Source organism: Lepisosteus platostomus, chromosome 6, assembly GCF_059453375.1.
Source record: "Lepisosteus platostomus isolate fLepPlt1 chromosome 6, fLepPlt1.hap1, whole genome shotgun sequence".
Lineage (NCBI taxonomy): Eukaryota > Metazoa > Chordata > Actinopteri > Semionotiformes > Lepisosteidae > Lepisosteus > Lepisosteus platostomus.
In genome coordinates this window covers 57,580,910-57,598,466 of record NC_142616.1, presented here as the reverse complement: position 1 = coordinate 57,598,466, position 17,557 = coordinate 57,580,910, and the positions used below count along the sequence as shown (strand labels likewise).

The 17,557-nt window shown below is 40.6% G+C and overlaps 1 protein-coding gene across 2 annotated transcripts in view; it reads left to right on the top strand.

Annotated features, from left to right (window-relative positions):
• The window catches only part of lamb2l (laminin, beta 2-like), a 66,860-nt gene that overhangs the window by 22,368 nt on the left and 26,935 nt on the right, over nucleotides 1-17,557 (top strand). For both annotated transcript variants that reach the window (XM_088636559.1, XM_088636560.1), the window contains 12 exons: nucleotides 6,015-6,184; nucleotides 9,890-10,025; nucleotides 10,486-10,559; nucleotides 11,399-11,587; nucleotides 11,679-11,742; nucleotides 12,793-12,995; nucleotides 13,175-13,295; nucleotides 14,031-14,219; nucleotides 14,841-15,020; nucleotides 15,942-16,054; nucleotides 16,434-16,513; nucleotides 16,914-17,070. In XM_088636559.1, the coding sequence (XP_088492685.1) occupies nucleotides 6,015-6,184; nucleotides 9,890-10,025; nucleotides 10,486-10,559; nucleotides 11,399-11,587; nucleotides 11,679-11,742; nucleotides 12,793-12,995; nucleotides 13,175-13,295; nucleotides 14,031-14,219; nucleotides 14,841-15,020; nucleotides 15,942-16,054; nucleotides 16,434-16,513; nucleotides 16,914-17,070 (1,676 nt within the window). The remainder of the gene's footprint in view (nucleotides 1-6,014; nucleotides 6,185-9,889; nucleotides 10,026-10,485; nucleotides 10,560-11,398; nucleotides 11,588-11,678; nucleotides 11,743-12,792; nucleotides 12,996-13,174; nucleotides 13,296-14,030; nucleotides 14,220-14,840; nucleotides 15,021-15,941; nucleotides 16,055-16,433; nucleotides 16,514-16,913; nucleotides 17,071-17,557) is intronic.

Sequence of the window (17,557 nt, the reverse complement as noted above, 5' to 3'; positions counted from 1 at the left end):
AACTGAACGAACAATGGGCATATTATTATTATTATTATTATTATTATTATTATTATTATTATTATTATTTTTGATTGAAAGATTTATGTGTTTATAAAAAGAACAGTTCTTTGGCCTGGAAAGTGCGGTATGTTTTTCCAGAGGGTAAACTGTTTTGAATTATTGTTACAGCTCTATGTGTATATCCTGACATTTCATGCATAAGAAAATCAATTCCCTTGTCCTGCCCCATCAGTTATATTTTGGCTGCTCCCAGCAAGCCCAGCTGTCATTTCTTACGGCTCTCCACTGATTCATCACAGCCCTGCAGACACCTAAGCAGAGGTCAGCGCTGCACAGGAAGCTGATAATCATCCAGTCAACCCCAGTTGCCCTCATTCCCAGTGCCCGCTGGGCTTGTGTGCAAGATATAGCCTGGATCAGAGCCCACAGGTTTCATCTTGTGTCTTAGACCAAAGTTTTTACCATAAATAGAGCTTTATCTGTGACTGCCCAATTCCAATGCATTTGTGTCATAGTGTAGGATTGCAAAATAGGTACACAAAACATTTGTGCCGGTTAACTGGAGTTAACTACATCTGGGGAAATTTCTGCATTTTTCTTTTTAATTTAGAAAACCTTCAAACAATGAGAGGCTATGAAAGAGCATTCCATCAGGAGAGGCCGGCATACCTTTCCTCTCTGCGCCAGTCAGAACATGAAGGGAATATACAGAGTGAGGTGGTTATTTAACACTATGCAGAACACCGAACCAAGGATGGGAAAGCTCAAGGGCCCTGGTGTGTCTTATCAGGAAGGAGAGACGAGGGTCCACATGCACTGTTTTCCAAATAGCTTTAAAAGCTTCTGCTGAATGCTAAAATTAACCATTTCATGCACCATAACCTGTATGCAGAGCAGTAACAACTGGTATGTACAGTACATTCCTTTGCCAATGCCCATATAAAGTAGCTATATTAAGTGAAAATATATTTATAACATTCACACATGCCTCAAATGTTTCAGCTATAACTATTTTTCAATAATTCATGTATGGAAAAGATAAGTGACAGTAAGTAATACTGGGCTAGAGCTATTTTCTGCTCTAATGTGATATTAACTACATAATAGCAGTACAGTAGATACATTTCTCTAAGGTTTCTTTGCTTTTGAGTTTGAATTTTGTTTAAGAATTGGAATGCGTTAATCACATTCTGGCTTTTGTTTCTGAAAACTCATGTTTATTCAGGGAGGGCTTTTGTACACCTTACATTCCAGGGGTCAGGATTTATGAAAACATTACAGTATATGAGTAACTCAGTGTGAACATCCACCTACGTTTTAATATAATGCTTGGATTCCTTTGTTTAATGTATAACTTTGCTCTGTTACAAAAGCAGAAGATTCCTGGCATGTTTCTTTTCCACTCCTTCTTTAGTTGAGGAAGACAAATGTTTGTTTTTGAGTTCACATCTCTGTTGTAATATAGTATTTTTGTCACTGCTCGCTGTGCCAGTTTCTGCTCTGTACTTGACACATCAGTGTCTGAGGTGGTGGTGTACATCCCTTAAATAAGATTTGACCAGCGCTTTAAGGATGTTACTCATTCCATTTCATAAGTCTCTTCATGCTGGACTGCTGTGTTTAAAGTCAAACACAATCCATAAGGCCCTAATTGGACTAAGAGATAAGACAAAGATAAGACGTCTCAAGTCCCTGGTGAGCACTTCACTGGTAATTGACTCCTTTGTGTCAAAGGCCCATGTCTTAATTTAGATTTAGGCATTGGTAGAGACCCAGTTGAGTGACATACAGTAGCCCCACTATGCAGCATATTTGCTAGAGAACTTTAAACAAGGAAGAACAGATCAATGTGTAAGGACCCTCTGTGGTGAAAAATGTCATATACTGTACAGTGCCCTGCAAAACTTTTCAGCCTCTTCCAGTGATGTCCCATTTTGTTGAATTCCAAATCATTTAGACATATATTTCAAAGTTAATATTTTTCATAAAAATTTAAATGTTCCAGCTGAGCACAAAAAATTATTGATTGCGTATGTATTCACTCCCTGCCTGCATTTTGTGGGAATCCTAACCCTAACCCTAGCTAGGGTTTTGGCATAAGTTAGGGTTAAGGTTAAGACTTTCTTCAAAGACTTTCCATAATCTTCCACTGATCTGAGTGGAAAATATACTTTGCTGAATCAAGATATTAGTCAGAAGCCACCTCACCGAACCAAACAGAATGTACAGTATCACTAATGATAAAAGTCTATTTTTGAGAAGTACTCTGTTATGGGAAATTTCATGTTCATGTTGAACGGTGTTTTCAATGAGCGTGATTTCAGGCTTAACTAGGCAAAGAGTCAGGAATACTCAGTCAGTATTGGCTTCATTTGTTAATACAGTATGCCTTTGCATTTAATGCAAATCCAAGAGTTTGGAAACAATAATCACTTTCTTTGAAGTTTTTGCTTTCAATAATTAATAATAATTGCTTACACTTATATAGCCCTTTTCTGGACACTCCAATCAAAGCGCTTTACAGGTAATGGGGTCTCCCCTCCACCACCATCAATGTGCAGCATCCACCTGGATGATGCGACAGCAGCCATAGTGCGCCAGAACGCTCACCACACATCAGCTATCAGTGGGGAGGAGAGCAGAGTAATGTAGCCAATTCATAGAGTGGGATTATTAGGAGGCCATGATTGGTAAGGGCCAATGGGAAATTTGGCTAGGACACCGTTGGTTAGGGACTGTTGAAATGCAGCAATTTTCAAGTCTTTCCACAGATTTCCTTCATGTCCTATCAGATTTAAAGACAGGACTTTTAGTGGGATTGGTAAAAAGCAGCCTCATAACATATTGCTGTCACTGCCATGCTGGACAGGATTGATGGTGCTGACTGGTGATGCACTATGCTGAGTTTGCATCAGATTAACACTTTGCATTGAGACCAAAAGCTCCAATTTAGTCTCATCTAGCCAGAGAATCTTTCTACCATTTGCGGTATCAATGAAATGCTTTGTTGCTGTTTTGTTTTCAGTAGTGGTGTGCTTCTTGCCACTCTGCCAAACAGGCCAGCTTTGTGGAGAGACCAAAATATTGCTGACTCAAAGTCACTTTCTTCCATCTCAGCTATTGAACTCTATAGCTCTTTCAAATTGGCATCCCTAACCAGTGCTCTTGCCTGGCTGCTCAGCTTGGGGGTGGGGGGGTTAATGATTAAGCAGAACAAGACCCACGAAATCTTGCTGCCCTCTTTCTGTACTGGAACCCCAGAGAGTATGCTATCATGGGAAGGAAGTCAACAGGTGTTTCCATGTGAGGTGAGCCTTGTGACTGAGAAATGGTAGTCATGTTCTTGGTGTCTTTGTGATTGTGGAGACAAAGGTCAAAGGCCATAGAAAAAGTAAATGTTAAATGGCATTGTTCTCTGAACAGTCAGGGTACCTTGCAGTGCTGGGTAAAGTGTCACCCTTTTGACAGTTTTCTGTGATCAATTTGCATGTTGTCATTTTTTGCATATGTTTTCTTGTCCTTGATCTTAATGGACTTTAATGACTCATCCATTGATCAAGATAGAGCTGCACCAGTGCTTATTGGCACACCAGCCTCCTATACTACCTCTTCTGTTTATGGGATATTTTTCTTTCTGGATATCATATTGCCATCTACAGAAGATTATCCCATTTATGTTTTAAGATTAGATTATGTCCAAGATTATGTCATTTCTGGTGATTTCACTCTTAACCTTAAGCTCCTAGTCCTTTTCTTCTTTGGCTGAAATGGATGAGATGAGTACAGGGATCCATTAGTGATCTCACTTCCACTTTTTGCAGCATAATGTCCCTTTCATTTCCTCTGATCTAAACCTTCTGGAAAGAGAGATATTACAGACCACCATTTGATGAAACGATCTATTGGCAGTGAACTCCAACAGCCCACCTCTTTTGATATTTTGTGATTTTTTTATAGTACTTTTACAGTAGGCCGTTTCATACAGTATTTCAAAGTGAATTCTTAATTATTTGTTGAATTTTACAGCTGTCTGTCTATGGTTTGCGTATAAGCATTTTTTCATAAGGGGATAGTAAATGATTTGTTAATAATAAATCATTTCCTTATGGGCAGCTATTAGTGTTACTGAATTTAGAAAAAGCTACCCAGAATAAAAGTTCTTGCTAAGTTAAGTTACAACATTTTTATTATTTTTTTAATTTTGGATGGTACAAGCTGGAGTTCAAGCAGTCCTGTATTTGTAAGGGAAAGGGTGTTTAACTTTAATCATCTGTGATTTTGTGCTCTGTTGTTCATGCTCATCAATGAACAACAAACTGATCTTGATCTGTCATCCCAGTGTTATTTTTGTCTAATGCTAGCTCTGACAGCTGCATTTCATTCAGAATTTCCCTGGACAGATGAAAAACAGGAAAGTAGGAAGTTCATTTTTTAATTACCAGACAACAATTATTTTATTGTCAGTGACACTGTAAGTTATCACAAACTGAAGTTAATTAGTTAACTTGTGGTTATTCAAACTGTTGCACATGTATGCTGAATGAAGTCATTCATTATTTTGTTTAATCAGTATGTCGTATCTCCTTTAAAACGAATGTATATACAGTAGCCACGGACAAAAGAGCAGTGTTAAAAGAGTACACACATGTGGTCCCTAACTATGACTGCAGTAAAGATTGTGTGCAGTTGTTTTATGGATATGATGTTTTTACAATGTGTTCTGTTTTTTTACAGATAAGATATATCATAACTACAGCATGTCAATCTAGTTGATGGTATCCACGTTGAACAGTTGCATTGGTGAAATTAATTTTATTTGGCTTGCCTTTAAATTTAGTATACTGTATGTTTAAGTCTTCTTCCAAGTGCTGTAAAAGCAGCCTTATTTTACGAGCAGGTTTTAAGCTGAACGTCAACTCAGTCTTCGATATTTAGCAGAAGCTTTTTTTATTTTCAAAGCAAAGTGTTGAAAGTCAGCATCCTGTCCAGACCCCTAAATTCCCTCTGGCAATGAATCTTAAAAGGCATTGCCAGGAAATAAAATCTGTGCTCTTGATTCTTAGTGGTATTAAAGTGTAGCTCAGTAGAAATGAATGGGATGATGAGTACTCACTGGACACACGCTACAGATCAAAACTTTGAAAGCTGCAAATGTTGTAGAGGGGAACTGAGTATGATAACAATATTGCTCATTCTTTGTCACTCAGACTTACTCATATCCTGGCGCCATAGTGAAAATAACAGTCTCTCCATTAATAATGCTATTAAAGCTGAAATTGAAAAGCTGTAGAACTAGGAAGGATATTTGTCCTGATGCTTCCATTTGGTGTTTCTGCAGATGAAGGTTATGACTGTACAGTATATACAGTACAGTATTAACTCAGGTGACTGATGTGAAGAGGTTAAAGTGGTACCATATACTCCAGTTTCTTTATGTTATTTGGAACTTCCAAAATTCTGATTTGTAATATACAGTATCTCATTGAAATAAAGGCTGCATGACACCTGCATGCTTCAGACCAAATTTATTTTGTATCGTATATAATGAACATTAACAGTTATTTCAAGCAGACAATAACCTCCTTAAATATATTTTGTACAATACAGTACTATAAAGGAAACTGCCATTTTCAAAGAGCAGTACTTGTAAGTTTTTGGTTTACAAATGCTAATGACTACAAATTCAAAATTCAGAGGTTTCAAAAACAACTTTTATTATAAGACCTTATTAGAATGTCCTGTCACAAAAGAGAGCTTCAGATTTTTAGTGTCTATGCTTGGCTGTGCCACAGTTCAAAATTCTAAACCTACAAGACACCAAGAATGATGTGTTAATTCTGTTCCTGGGAACCCTGTATATATGTAAAATAAATATTGAATGTTTTCACTGAAAAATAAGCTTGTGAAATGGAAATAGAGACTTACAAGTGAGTGAATTAGTACCTATTTTGTTTTTTAAGGAAGCCTATCGCCATATGTGAACAACCTTTGACCTCTTCTTTCTTTTGCAGTTCTCAGTGTCGTGGCTCAGGAACTGCCATCTGTGCCTCATGGCTGTACAGAGGGAAGCTGTTACCCAGCAACCGGTAACCTGCTCATTGGCCGAGCTAGAGACCTGACAACAACCTCCACCTGTGGCCTGCAGAGCCCAGAGCACTATTGCATCGTCAGCCACCTGCAGGTTAGAGCATCGCTGTTGTTCAGAGCCTGGGGTACACACAGCACTGGTGCCTATGACTGATAGGAGGCATCAGAAGGAAGTTCAGACAAAATGGGAAAAATCCAACAGATCTGATGGAAGGGTGAAGTTTTGTTAGTCTTTCCTCTATGTGCTCCCTAACACTCTTCTCATCCTCATCAACAAGGAAGAATGCTAGGTTTTTGGTCTTTCAAAGGGTTGGCTTTCAATGTCAATAATTAGTTGCAGCCTGCTTCAGGTTACTGGAGATAAATTTGTCTTTGTTGTTGTTATTTTATCTTGGATTTCTCACGGTTTGGAGGTTTGGATGATATGCACTGTATTATCATTACAGTTTTTCTTTCAGAAAGGTAGGCATACTGTGCACCTGACACCCTAGACAACACAAATTAGGGGGGGGGGGGCAATATGGTTCTGAAGCAGAGAGCTGTAAAGCTCCTATCTCTGAGAACTACAGTATGTAGGTGCTGCATGTTTCATCAAAACAGCTTGTGGCTGATAACTTAGTCCAAGTTACTGTGACCGAATGGAATACAGCCTTGGACCACAGACTAATAATACTGAAAGCTACCATAAAAGTTGAATTAAGGCATCATCAACATCATCAGGGTTTAACTTTATTGTAGAATCTACCACAGCTAAAATGATGATGATGGATTCCTACAATGGCACAAAAGGAGATGTCAAGTTATCGGTTCCCTTTTCTGTGTTTCACTATAGCCTCATATAGCATCGACTGTAGTTACTTTACTGTAGTTGTTTCATTCAGATCTCTGGGATATGTACTGTAGGTCGTTGTCTTTCTGTGTTTGACCTGAAATGGTCCATGCAATTGTGCATTTCTAGTTTAACCTTAAGAATTTCTCGTGATTGCCATTGTAGCTTGCTGTAATGTTTTGTGCCTCCTCAGAGCAAACAGTAAAGACTTTAATATAAAGAGCTGCATTCATTCCTCTAATAGTTTCCTTTCTTTTGCCACATAGGAGGGGCTGTGAAAAATTTGCATTGAGAAAACCTGAATCTGAAGCGTCCATTTCTGTGTGTTTTAGTCCTATACGTGACATTACCAGGTGCTGTCCTTGCTGTTTGCTTTTCTTCCTCAGTATGTTAAGGCTCTGTAGATGCTTGATATCCGTCACCCCCACAAGTGACTGAGGATTGTGTGCTAAAACTTTAAATCAATTTAAATCAATGCTTCTTTCACAGTGGTCCTGCCTTCCAGATCCTCATACTATATAGGAAAAAAAACATTTTTATTTTTAATCTCCTGGATATTTTATCTTTCATTCTTAAGTGTAAAACATTTAGACTTTTCAAAAAGTTCAGAACAAAACTCTACCAAGATGCTCTCTTTGTTTTTGTTCCACCAACCAAGTTTTTTCAATGAAAGGGACATACTGTACGCATTGAACATCCAACGTGGAGCTCTTTTGTATTTTATTTGTATTTATATGAATGTATGCTTGTTTTACTTTAAGGGAGCAGAAAATCACTGTTCTGGCCACCTAAAAAGCTGAGAGAGAGGTAGACAGCAGTACTAGTTTGCTGTAATGCTGTTTGGCTTTTGGCTCTTTTAGAATTTTGCTTCTGAAGGAAGTGGGATTTTGTTTCTCTGTCCTGGCATCTCATCTGCAGCCTTCAAAAAGTTCTTGTAATTAGTCAAATGTAGGGTAAATTGCTCTATACACCTGTGTTGTTCATGTATGATAGCAGATTTTTTATATTGGAACAACAGATGGTTGTAAGTCAAGGCTAACCAACCTTTCAAAACCTTTTTATGTTTCTGATAGAGGAGAATCTAGCAGATAAATATCTGCTTTCTTTTTTAAAACAAGCTTTAATCCTCTTTTTTTGTTTCCTCAATGCTCCATTTGACTGGTTTACCAGGTTGTCATTGTTTGCAGTGTTTTCCACAGTTTTTGTCCTGCCCTGCTTCTAAAGTTACTCCAAGTAACCTACTAAATCGCTTTATCCAGCTACACTTTAGTAATCTTTTTGTTGACTGCTTCAGTTAAAATAATACAAAGAGGGGTCTTTCTTAGTTTTGTCAAATTCTTAACCCAGTTTATGGGCTGGAACTAAATCTGTAATCACTACTGATCTAAAGTGGTAACTTTGAGGAATTTGTAATAAAGCTTGGTGCTGTATTGTGAACTGAGATTATGATCTTGTTATTTGTGGACTGGTAAAGGATGTAGGTTTTAATTTCACATTAGAGCTACAAGCAAACAATATAAACTTAATAAATTATTATTGTATCTCTTAAAAGAACATGTGCTTTAACTCACTCTTACTGTGCTGCTTTATATGTACAGGATTAATAATTTTCAATTATAGGTACATTTTGTGAAAGAAGATTGGAAGAAACTGTTATAAATGTGTTAGAAACTAAGACACTCTCTCAAAGTGAGCTTGCATTCTGAAATGATGGCAGTCTATTGAGGTAGAGCAGTAAGAGAGGACGTGAGAGGCTTTTGAAGCAGAGCACAACGTTTAAACTTCAAATCTCTGTTGATTTCTGCCTTGAACTCTTTGAACTGGGTTGCTATGGGAGACGTCTTTCACATGACAGCAAAGTTTCTCAAATGCTTGGCATTTTTTTCTGTTCCGACCTCCTGTGATTATCCCAGTAATCTGTAGGGCTGAGCTCCCTCTGGCTGGCACAGGCTATGTGTCCAAGTTAACTCTTGACCTCTTAGACTGCATCCTAGAGTTTCTTCAAGATGCAAGATATTAGATTGTTTTTCTTCCTACATTGATGTTGCAATCTGGACAGATAAAATAAACTCCTTGATCAGTTTCCTGAAAGGTGCATTAGGTAGGTTCTTGGCAGACTTCTATCTCCACAAAGATATCTGTCATTTCCATGTAGTTGTCATCGATTCTACAACAGATGAAGGATATAAGAGCTGTCAGGGTTACAATTAACCCCACCATCACCACTAACACAGTCCACAGGGAAACAGGAATGTTGATGAAGGGTATCCTCAAACTGTTTCCCTTTTTCAATTTTTTCTACTGAAGCAACACTTAAAATTGAAAGCAATACAATGATTAAGATCATACCACGATCAGTTCTGATATCACCCGAAACTGTAGGTTCTGGGATCAGAAGGTGAAGTCCTGCATTTATAGCTTCCACAAACTCTTATTTGTTGGCTACAATGTGTTTTCCATGGCCTTTTTGGAGTTTTCCCAAACCTTGTGCAATTCCATTTACATGGTGAATTAACCCAGTCTAATTTGTTCATGATACACAGAAATAAAACTACAGCTTTTAAGAAATGCTTATTCTAGACTCATGGTTCGATTCCACAATGTTAATCTCTGTTGTTAAAGCTGATTTAGGAATGACCTAATTTAATAACTACTCTTTTATTTTTATATCATGTCTCTTTATTCTTAAACTACATAGACCTAATTCTTATATTTAGGTGTCCGTGTTTAAATGGAAAGTAATGCTGTAATCACTGGACCAGCTTTAATTGTTTTTAATCTCTGCCAAGGATCCGTGATGCTTCAAAGACATGGATTTATAGAGAAAACTCACTACATTGACTTAATTCAATGAATCTGTATTTGATCATAACAAAAGTATATGGTGAAGTGAGTCAAGACAGTAGACAGATCCGCCTAGTTTGACTTCAGAATTCTGTATCAACTGATGTGGATTTCACCTTCACTTAGGAATCAGACAAGTGTTTCCTGTGTGACTCCCAAAGGCCATACGACCCCATCTGGCACAGGAACAGCCATCGTGTGAGCAACGTCATCTACCTACAGGACCAGAATGGGGATCTCACCTGGTGGCAGTCAGCAAATGGTGAGTGTTTAAACTGTTTCTAAGGAATGACCCCCTAATCAGCAGTGTCAAAATACAATATAGTGGAGGTACTGAGGCTGAGGTCTCTGATGTTATTTGTGACTCTATGCAATGCTGCAGCAGCAGTTGATTGTAATGTAATAGCAGTGCTTATGTACCTATTGAAAGTCATCAGCTCGTGACACAAATGAAAAATGAGGATCAATGTGCAGAAGACACTGAACATGCTAGAATGTTTTATAAAGCTTTATGTTAAATGCTTTTAGATACTAATTTCCTGGGAGTCATTTTTTTCTATACAAATTTACAGCAGGTTTTTAAAATATTGACATTACATGTGGAATGTGAATACCATAGCCATTTCGATTTAAATAAGCCATAAAAATGGATTTAAATAAGGTTAACTCCATTTCCTTTTGTAATCAGAGTTACTGAAGATTTAACTTGTCCTGTCTTCCAGGAGAAGAGAATGTCAGCATCCGATTGAACTTGGAAGCAGAGTTTCACTTCACGCACCTCATAATGAAGTTTAAGGTACAGATCGTGAAAACCCCCACTTGAGGAGAAAGCTAAATCTTGTAGCTCTGGGGAAGTTAATGGGACGTACAGGAGCAGAAGTCTGTTACCTTATCTGCAGGGGCCTCGTTAAGGAAGCAAGTCACACTGTGAATTTTGTGAATCTTTCTTCTTTGATGTTAACTCCTTACACTTATAAAGCGGTTTTCTGGACATTCAGCTCAAAGAGCTTTACAGGTAATGGGGACTCCCCTCCACCACCATCAATGTGTAGCCCCCACCTGGATGATGTGACGGCAGTCATAGTGTGCCAGTCCTCTCTCCACACATCAATTATCAGTGGGGAGGAGAACAGAGTGATGTAGCCAATTTATAGATGGGGATTATTAGGAGGCCATGATTGGTAAAGGCCAATGGGAAATTTGGCCAGGATGCCGGGGTAACACCCCTACACTTTTCAAGAAACACCATAGGAATTTTACTGACCACAGAGAGTCAGGACCCCAGTTTTACGTCACATCTGAAGCGCCTTTTTACATTTTTTACATTATAGTGTCCCCGTCACTATACTGGGACATTAGGACCCACACAGACAGCAGGGTAAGCTCCCCCTACTGCCCCCTGTAATACCTCTTTCAGCAGCAGCCTTAGTTTTTCCCAGGAGTCTCCCGTCCAGTTACTGACCAGGCTCACACCTGCTGAGCTGCTAGTTGTGAGTTGCAGGGTGACATGGCTGCTGACTTGTAACATCTTGTATAGAAGTATTGAAGAGATTATAAAGCTATTATGCAGCAACATTTAAATGAACCATTATTGAAAGGGCTTGTGAATAATTCCTGTTGTTTGATGCTCTCCAGACATTCCGCCCAGCGGCCATGCTGATTGAGCGGTCGGCGGATTTCGGGCGCACGTGGAAACCGTATCGCTTCTTCTCCTACAACTGCACCAAAATGTTCCCCCGTGTCCCGGCGAGACCCCTGCAGCTCATCGATGATGTCATCTGCGAGGAGCGCTACTCCGATATCGAGCCCTCCACGCTGGGGGAGGTGAGAGAGCACCTCCGGAGTTCCGCTCCCTCCCTGTGGCCGTGAGACGCACACGGAGCTTTCTAAAGTCTTTCTCTCTCTCCCACCACAGGTCATTTATAAAGTGCTCGACCCTGCCATTGACGTCAAAGACCCCTACAGCCTGGAGATTCAAGGTAAGGGAAACCCCTAATACAGATCTTAGCTGAACCCGTCTATCCATCCAACTTCTAACTGCTTTATCTAGAACCGGGGTCGCAGGAGGAGCTGGAGCCTATCCCGGCAAACATTGGATGCAAGGCAGGATACACCTTGGACAGGACACTAGTTCATCACAGGGCACACACACGGACACAAATGCTCACAGACTCATGCCAGAGCCAGTTTTTCCAGAAGCCAATTAACTTACCAGCATGTCCTTGGGCATGTCTCTGAGCTGTGAGTGGAAGCCTAAGTACGCAGAAGAAATGGAGGAGGTTCCTACAAATTCCACGCAGACAGTACTTCAGGAGTTGAGGTAGAGCTACATGGAAGCAGTGCTAAAGACCGAACCACCATTCTGCCTTGAACAAATATAAACGATAACTTAATAGTTATGTTCATGCCAAGATATTTTACATTGTGAAGGAACTTATTTGTCTTATTTGAGCTTAATTTATAGATGTGCTGAATAGTGGAATTAGCAATGTGTGAGCCAGGCAAGTAATGGTCATAGGGCTTTGTGAATAAAGCACTCAAAATGATCACAGAATAGGTAGATAAATATGCTTACAATTTTGCAATGTATGGGTCACGTGCAAGGCTTGCAATCCAGTTCAGGGGACTGATCTAGTTAGATCTGCAAGTATCCTGCCTGTATCTATAACATCTTTTGTTAAGAAATCTTTTGGAGACACATAACCCAGACGTAAACATCAAGAACAAGTCTTAACATGAAACCATAAATATCTGCAGAGTATTAATTCTGTGGATGAATGGCTTATTTCCTAAACTCTCCAGCACAGCTAGGCTGCAGTTGGAGTCAGAAGACTGATGGAAAATACCAGTTAACCCAATTAGAACCTCATACTCTGTGCCATGTCGACAGAGAAACAGGCAGTTCTGAGTTGGTGGGTGGTACAATGCATATTAAGCACACCTCCATTGATAGGTATATGGGAGGTAAAATTGTCTAATACTATATTAGCCCCAGTTTGCAGTGCCCTCCTACCCTTCTGCCTTTTCAGAGCTCCTTCGGATAACCAACCTGCGGATCAACTTCACCAAACTGCACACACTGGGGGACAACCTCCTGGACAGGCGCACGGAGGTGCTGCAGAAGTATTATTATGCCCTCTATGAGCTGGTGGTGCGTGGTAGCTGCTTCTGCTATGGCCATGCCTCAGAGTGTGCCCCCATCGCTGGGATCACTGCCACGGTGCCAGGAATGGTGGGTAAACATTCCTCTGGCCCATCTCTCAGTATTTTAAAGCTACAGCATCCTAAGTGGCCCACAAAGTGAAAGGGGGGGGGGTTCTGTTGAAGTGAAGAAGAATGAACAATGACATTGAAGGTGTGACATGATTTTTTCTTAAACAGCCAGCTAAGCCACTTTCGGTGTTTTTGCAGATTCATGGCAGATGTGTCTGCAAGCACAACACCGAGGGTTTAAACTGCGAGCAGTGTAAAGACTTCTACAACGATCTTCCCTGGAGTCCGGCTGAGGCAGACAACCCACACACCTGCAGAGGTGAGACGCAGGGAAGAGCGCCCACGAGGCCTGGAGATTCGCAAGTGTTCCCTGGTGTCAGCAGATGATTGCCCATCAGGGAACAGGGCCGCGGGGGAGGTGGTGCCTATCCCGGCAGGCAATGGGCACAAGGCAGGATCCACTCTGAAAATAAAAAAAAATAAGTTACTCATATTATTGTGGTTTTTATGAGAATGTCTATGTTTGCAAGGATGACTTCAATTACCAAATAAATAAAATTCAGTAAATTAAGGCTGATACAGTTTAGCTTTAGCATTCAGATGTGATGCAAACTATAACATTTATTTTTTTACACCTGCAAGTTTTTATTTATATTCGTGAAGATTTATCTTACTAACCGTTAGTTGAGTTTTCAAATAATGATGTAAAAATGAATTCCGCAGAACTATCGCAGAGTAGATATAGTATCAGGGTACATAAAAAATACCTAAATTAATCCACCCTTTAGGTTATCCCTTAAATGTTCTTATGGTCTGAGGCTGTGGCACAAAGCTGCATACAGCAGTACACTTGACACAATACAGTACCCTTAGTAAGAGAAGTAGTTTCTTTACTTCATACTTCATACTTTAAGTGAAGGAAGAGCACAATAATGCAGACATGAAAATGTACATCATTGGATAGCCCTGCATATCAGCCTGTGTATTCCAAAACAAATATTCCTGATTATGGTAGCCTTCCTCTAAATTTTAATCGTTGTTGTTCTGTTCCCAGAATGCAACTGCAACGGTCACTCCAGCCGTTGTCACTTTGACATGGCGGTGTACCAGGCCACAGGGAATGTGAGCGGAGGCGTTTGTGACGACTGCCTCCACAGCACCATGGGCCGCAACTGCGAGATGTGCAAACCCTTCTACTACCAGGACCCCCTGAGAGACATCAGAGACCCAGCTGTCTGCATACGTGAGTGCTGGCCCTTGTGAAAACAGCAAGCGTACTGTAGCTATAGAACTGAACAACGCACTACTAATCTACATAAAATAAAGTAACTGGCAGGGGAGCCCAGTTTTCAAAAGGTAAACTTAGCTTCTCAGGAAAAGGAGTCTTTTTTTGATGCTTTTCTGGATAATAATAATAATTGCTTACACTTATATATAAAGCTTTTCTGGACACTCCACTCAACACGCTTTACAGCTAATGGGGATGCCGTCCACCACAACCAATGTGCAGCCCCACCTGGGTGATGCGACGGCAGCCATAGTGCGCCAGAACGCTCACCACACACCAGCTTTCAATGGGGAGGAGAACAGAATGATGAAGCCAGTTCATAGATGGGGATTATTATGAGGTCGTGCTTGGTAAGGGCCCATGGGAAATTTGGCCAGGATGCCAGGGTAAATTAAAATGTGCTCAGTGTTAGCCCTCCCATGGCTTTTTAGACACTCTACATGCAGCCACGCAAGGTATTTGTTTTTACCAGAGACAAATAGCAGCTTTCTGCGTCACAGATCTTTCAGCTGTGTCCACTTTTCAATCAGCCGTCACTGACTTGTGTGTTGCTTGACGACTCTCTCCCCTCGGCAGCGTGCGACTGTGACCCTGTGGGCTCCCTGGACGGCGGGGTGTGTGACAGCCTCACGGACCTGGACATCGGGATGATTGCTGGCCAGTGCCGCTGCAAGCAGAACGTCAAGGGCACCCGCTGCGACTGCTGCAAGGAGGGCTTCTACGGGCTCAGCCAGAATGACCCCCTGGGGTGCCAGCGTGAGTGAGGGACAGGGCCCTGAGACAAGCCTGTTTGAGACTGAGCTCATTAGCGAAGGAACGCACGCCGCTGTTGGATTAAAAAAACAAACAAACAAACCACTAAAGAAATGAAAATAATATTGTGATTATAACATGCAATTATTCCTAGGCAAAGTGAGCACGATATTACATTCTGTGAAAGTGCTGTAAGTCATGTTGTTGCAAACTCGCATTTGATTTCCAACAAATTGCGATGAGATGCTGCCCTTCCTGCTCACTAGTCACTGTGATGCCTAATGTGATGCAAGTGCGAATAAGTGCAGGTTGTGCAGCAGATGCAGTTGTGCCGCAGAAATGTTACAAGGTGATCTGCATGCAGAACAAGTAAGCAGCATTTGTTCGCAAAACTGTCTACAAAAAATCAAGAGCAATATTGGATTAATAGAGATGGATTCAAACACCTGCTTCTTTACAATGTAATACGGTCGGTTCACATCACCGGAAGTTTTTTTGCCTTGTTCTGAACTGAGAGTATGGCATTGCACATACCTGGAAATTTAGTCTATTTTGTGATATAAATTGAGGTTTTACTGTGTACTGTGTTTTACTTAAGTTGTGGTTTGAAATGCTCTCATTAATGCTGATTCTTTCTAACCGTGAACTATAAAAATAGCTTTGCACTTCCCTTTTAAGTGGTTTTTGTTTTTGATAATGGCAGACCAAAACGGCTAGAAAGCATGCTTGTTGTTTCAGAAGAACTCTGAGTTGCATCAAGTTTCTGAATTGTTTTCAGGTAATGCTGTCATAGTTATAACTACAACAAATTGAAAGTGTAAACCCTCCAGCATCCCACTCGATTTGTGGAATTGAGTATAACATTGTAACACTCCTGTACAGAAGTTCTGAAGGTAATTTTGTGTGCTTCATATATATTCCCAGCATGCAACTGTGACCCTCGTGGAATTATAATGGGAGGAGCCCCGTGCGACCAGATCAGTGGTGACTGTTCATGTAAGCGGTATGTCACAGGCCGCTACTGCAACCAGTGTCTGGTAAGCTCTATATGGAGTTATATACAGTACTTGATAAGTTTCAGGTTAATGGGAACCAGCTGTGTTTTCCTTCACATTATGTTGACATGGATTGACAGTAAGTCCAGGATATGCCAACTCAGTGATTCTGATTCTGATTCAGTCCAGCGGGACAGGCCTCTGTGTCCACACAGATTTCATATGTCCACTTAAAAGGACAATTATAGGTATAGTCATATGCTGTAGGTACAGTCAGGATACAAGCATCTAAAAGAGTGCTCTATTCACTCCAGGAACTAATTTTATCCTTTAGCTTGTAGAGTCTGGCTTCAGAGTGAGTTATGTACAGATTGAGATGTAGAGGTACAGAACAGTCATCATCTGCTTTGTAATCTTTTAGGCAGAATACTGGGGCCTCAGTAACGACATTGCAGGCTGCAGGGCTTGTGACTGTGATTTTGGAGGAGCCTACAATAACAGGTACAGTATGTCACATATAATTAATGACCAGACAAAGCTGAGCAAATATACTGTAGCAGTGCATTGTTAGAAAACAATATCCCGTGGTAAAAGTCAATTTGTCATGATGATTATAACTACTGATTGAATTTGGCTTCTCGGATGAAACCTACACCGTAGGTTAATACAGCTTTGAAAAAAATAGTCTCTTAAAAGGAGGTCTGTAAGCTAACGTCATTGAAAACAGAAACTAAAGCTCAACAGGTGCTTCGTAGAAGTCGTTTTCCTGAGTTTGAACAGCTGAGAGTACAGTGTAGCAGTCACTGGACCTCCTCTTGACCCTGCTGGGAAAAGATAAGCAAGCTGTGTTGTCCTTGACGAACATCTACCTGTTTATCTTTCCTGTGTGTTCGGACATCAGGTGCCTGATGGAGAATGGACAGTGTGACTGTCGCCCACACATCATTGGCCGACAGTGTGCGGATGTCCAGCCAGGCTATTTCTGCGCCCCTCTGGATTTTTATACCTACGAAGCAGAGGACGCTGTTCCACACTCTCCTGATGATTCCAAGCTTCCTGTAAGTACCTTGAGACACTGTCATTCTCTTTCTGTACTGCGTATGTATTTTCTTGCAATGGAGAAAAGGCTCTGCACTGTGCTTTTTATGTCTGTCTGAAATTATAGTTATGCTCTTGGGGATTACTGTTGAGTTTCAGTGTGCCAGATAAAATGAAAGGAGCGCTGCTGTAAGATAAGGGTTAATGAAGTGATGAGAGCCGAGAAATATGATATTTGAGCAGGTTGTGTCTGCATGAGTGAATAGTATCCGGTGCATCGGCAGCGATTGGTGCTCTGTGTGGGCCTGTGCCCATATCCTTATGCATTCCACCATGATATACACAAACACGGCCAGCTCCGTTTATACAGATCCATTCACATATATTGCAATCCTATCACTGGTGGGATCAAGCAAACCACTGCATAATCCAGGCCGCAACAATGCTCGCATTTGTCTTTCGAATCTTTGTGTTATGTGTACAAGCCTAAACAAAAAAGTATTTGCC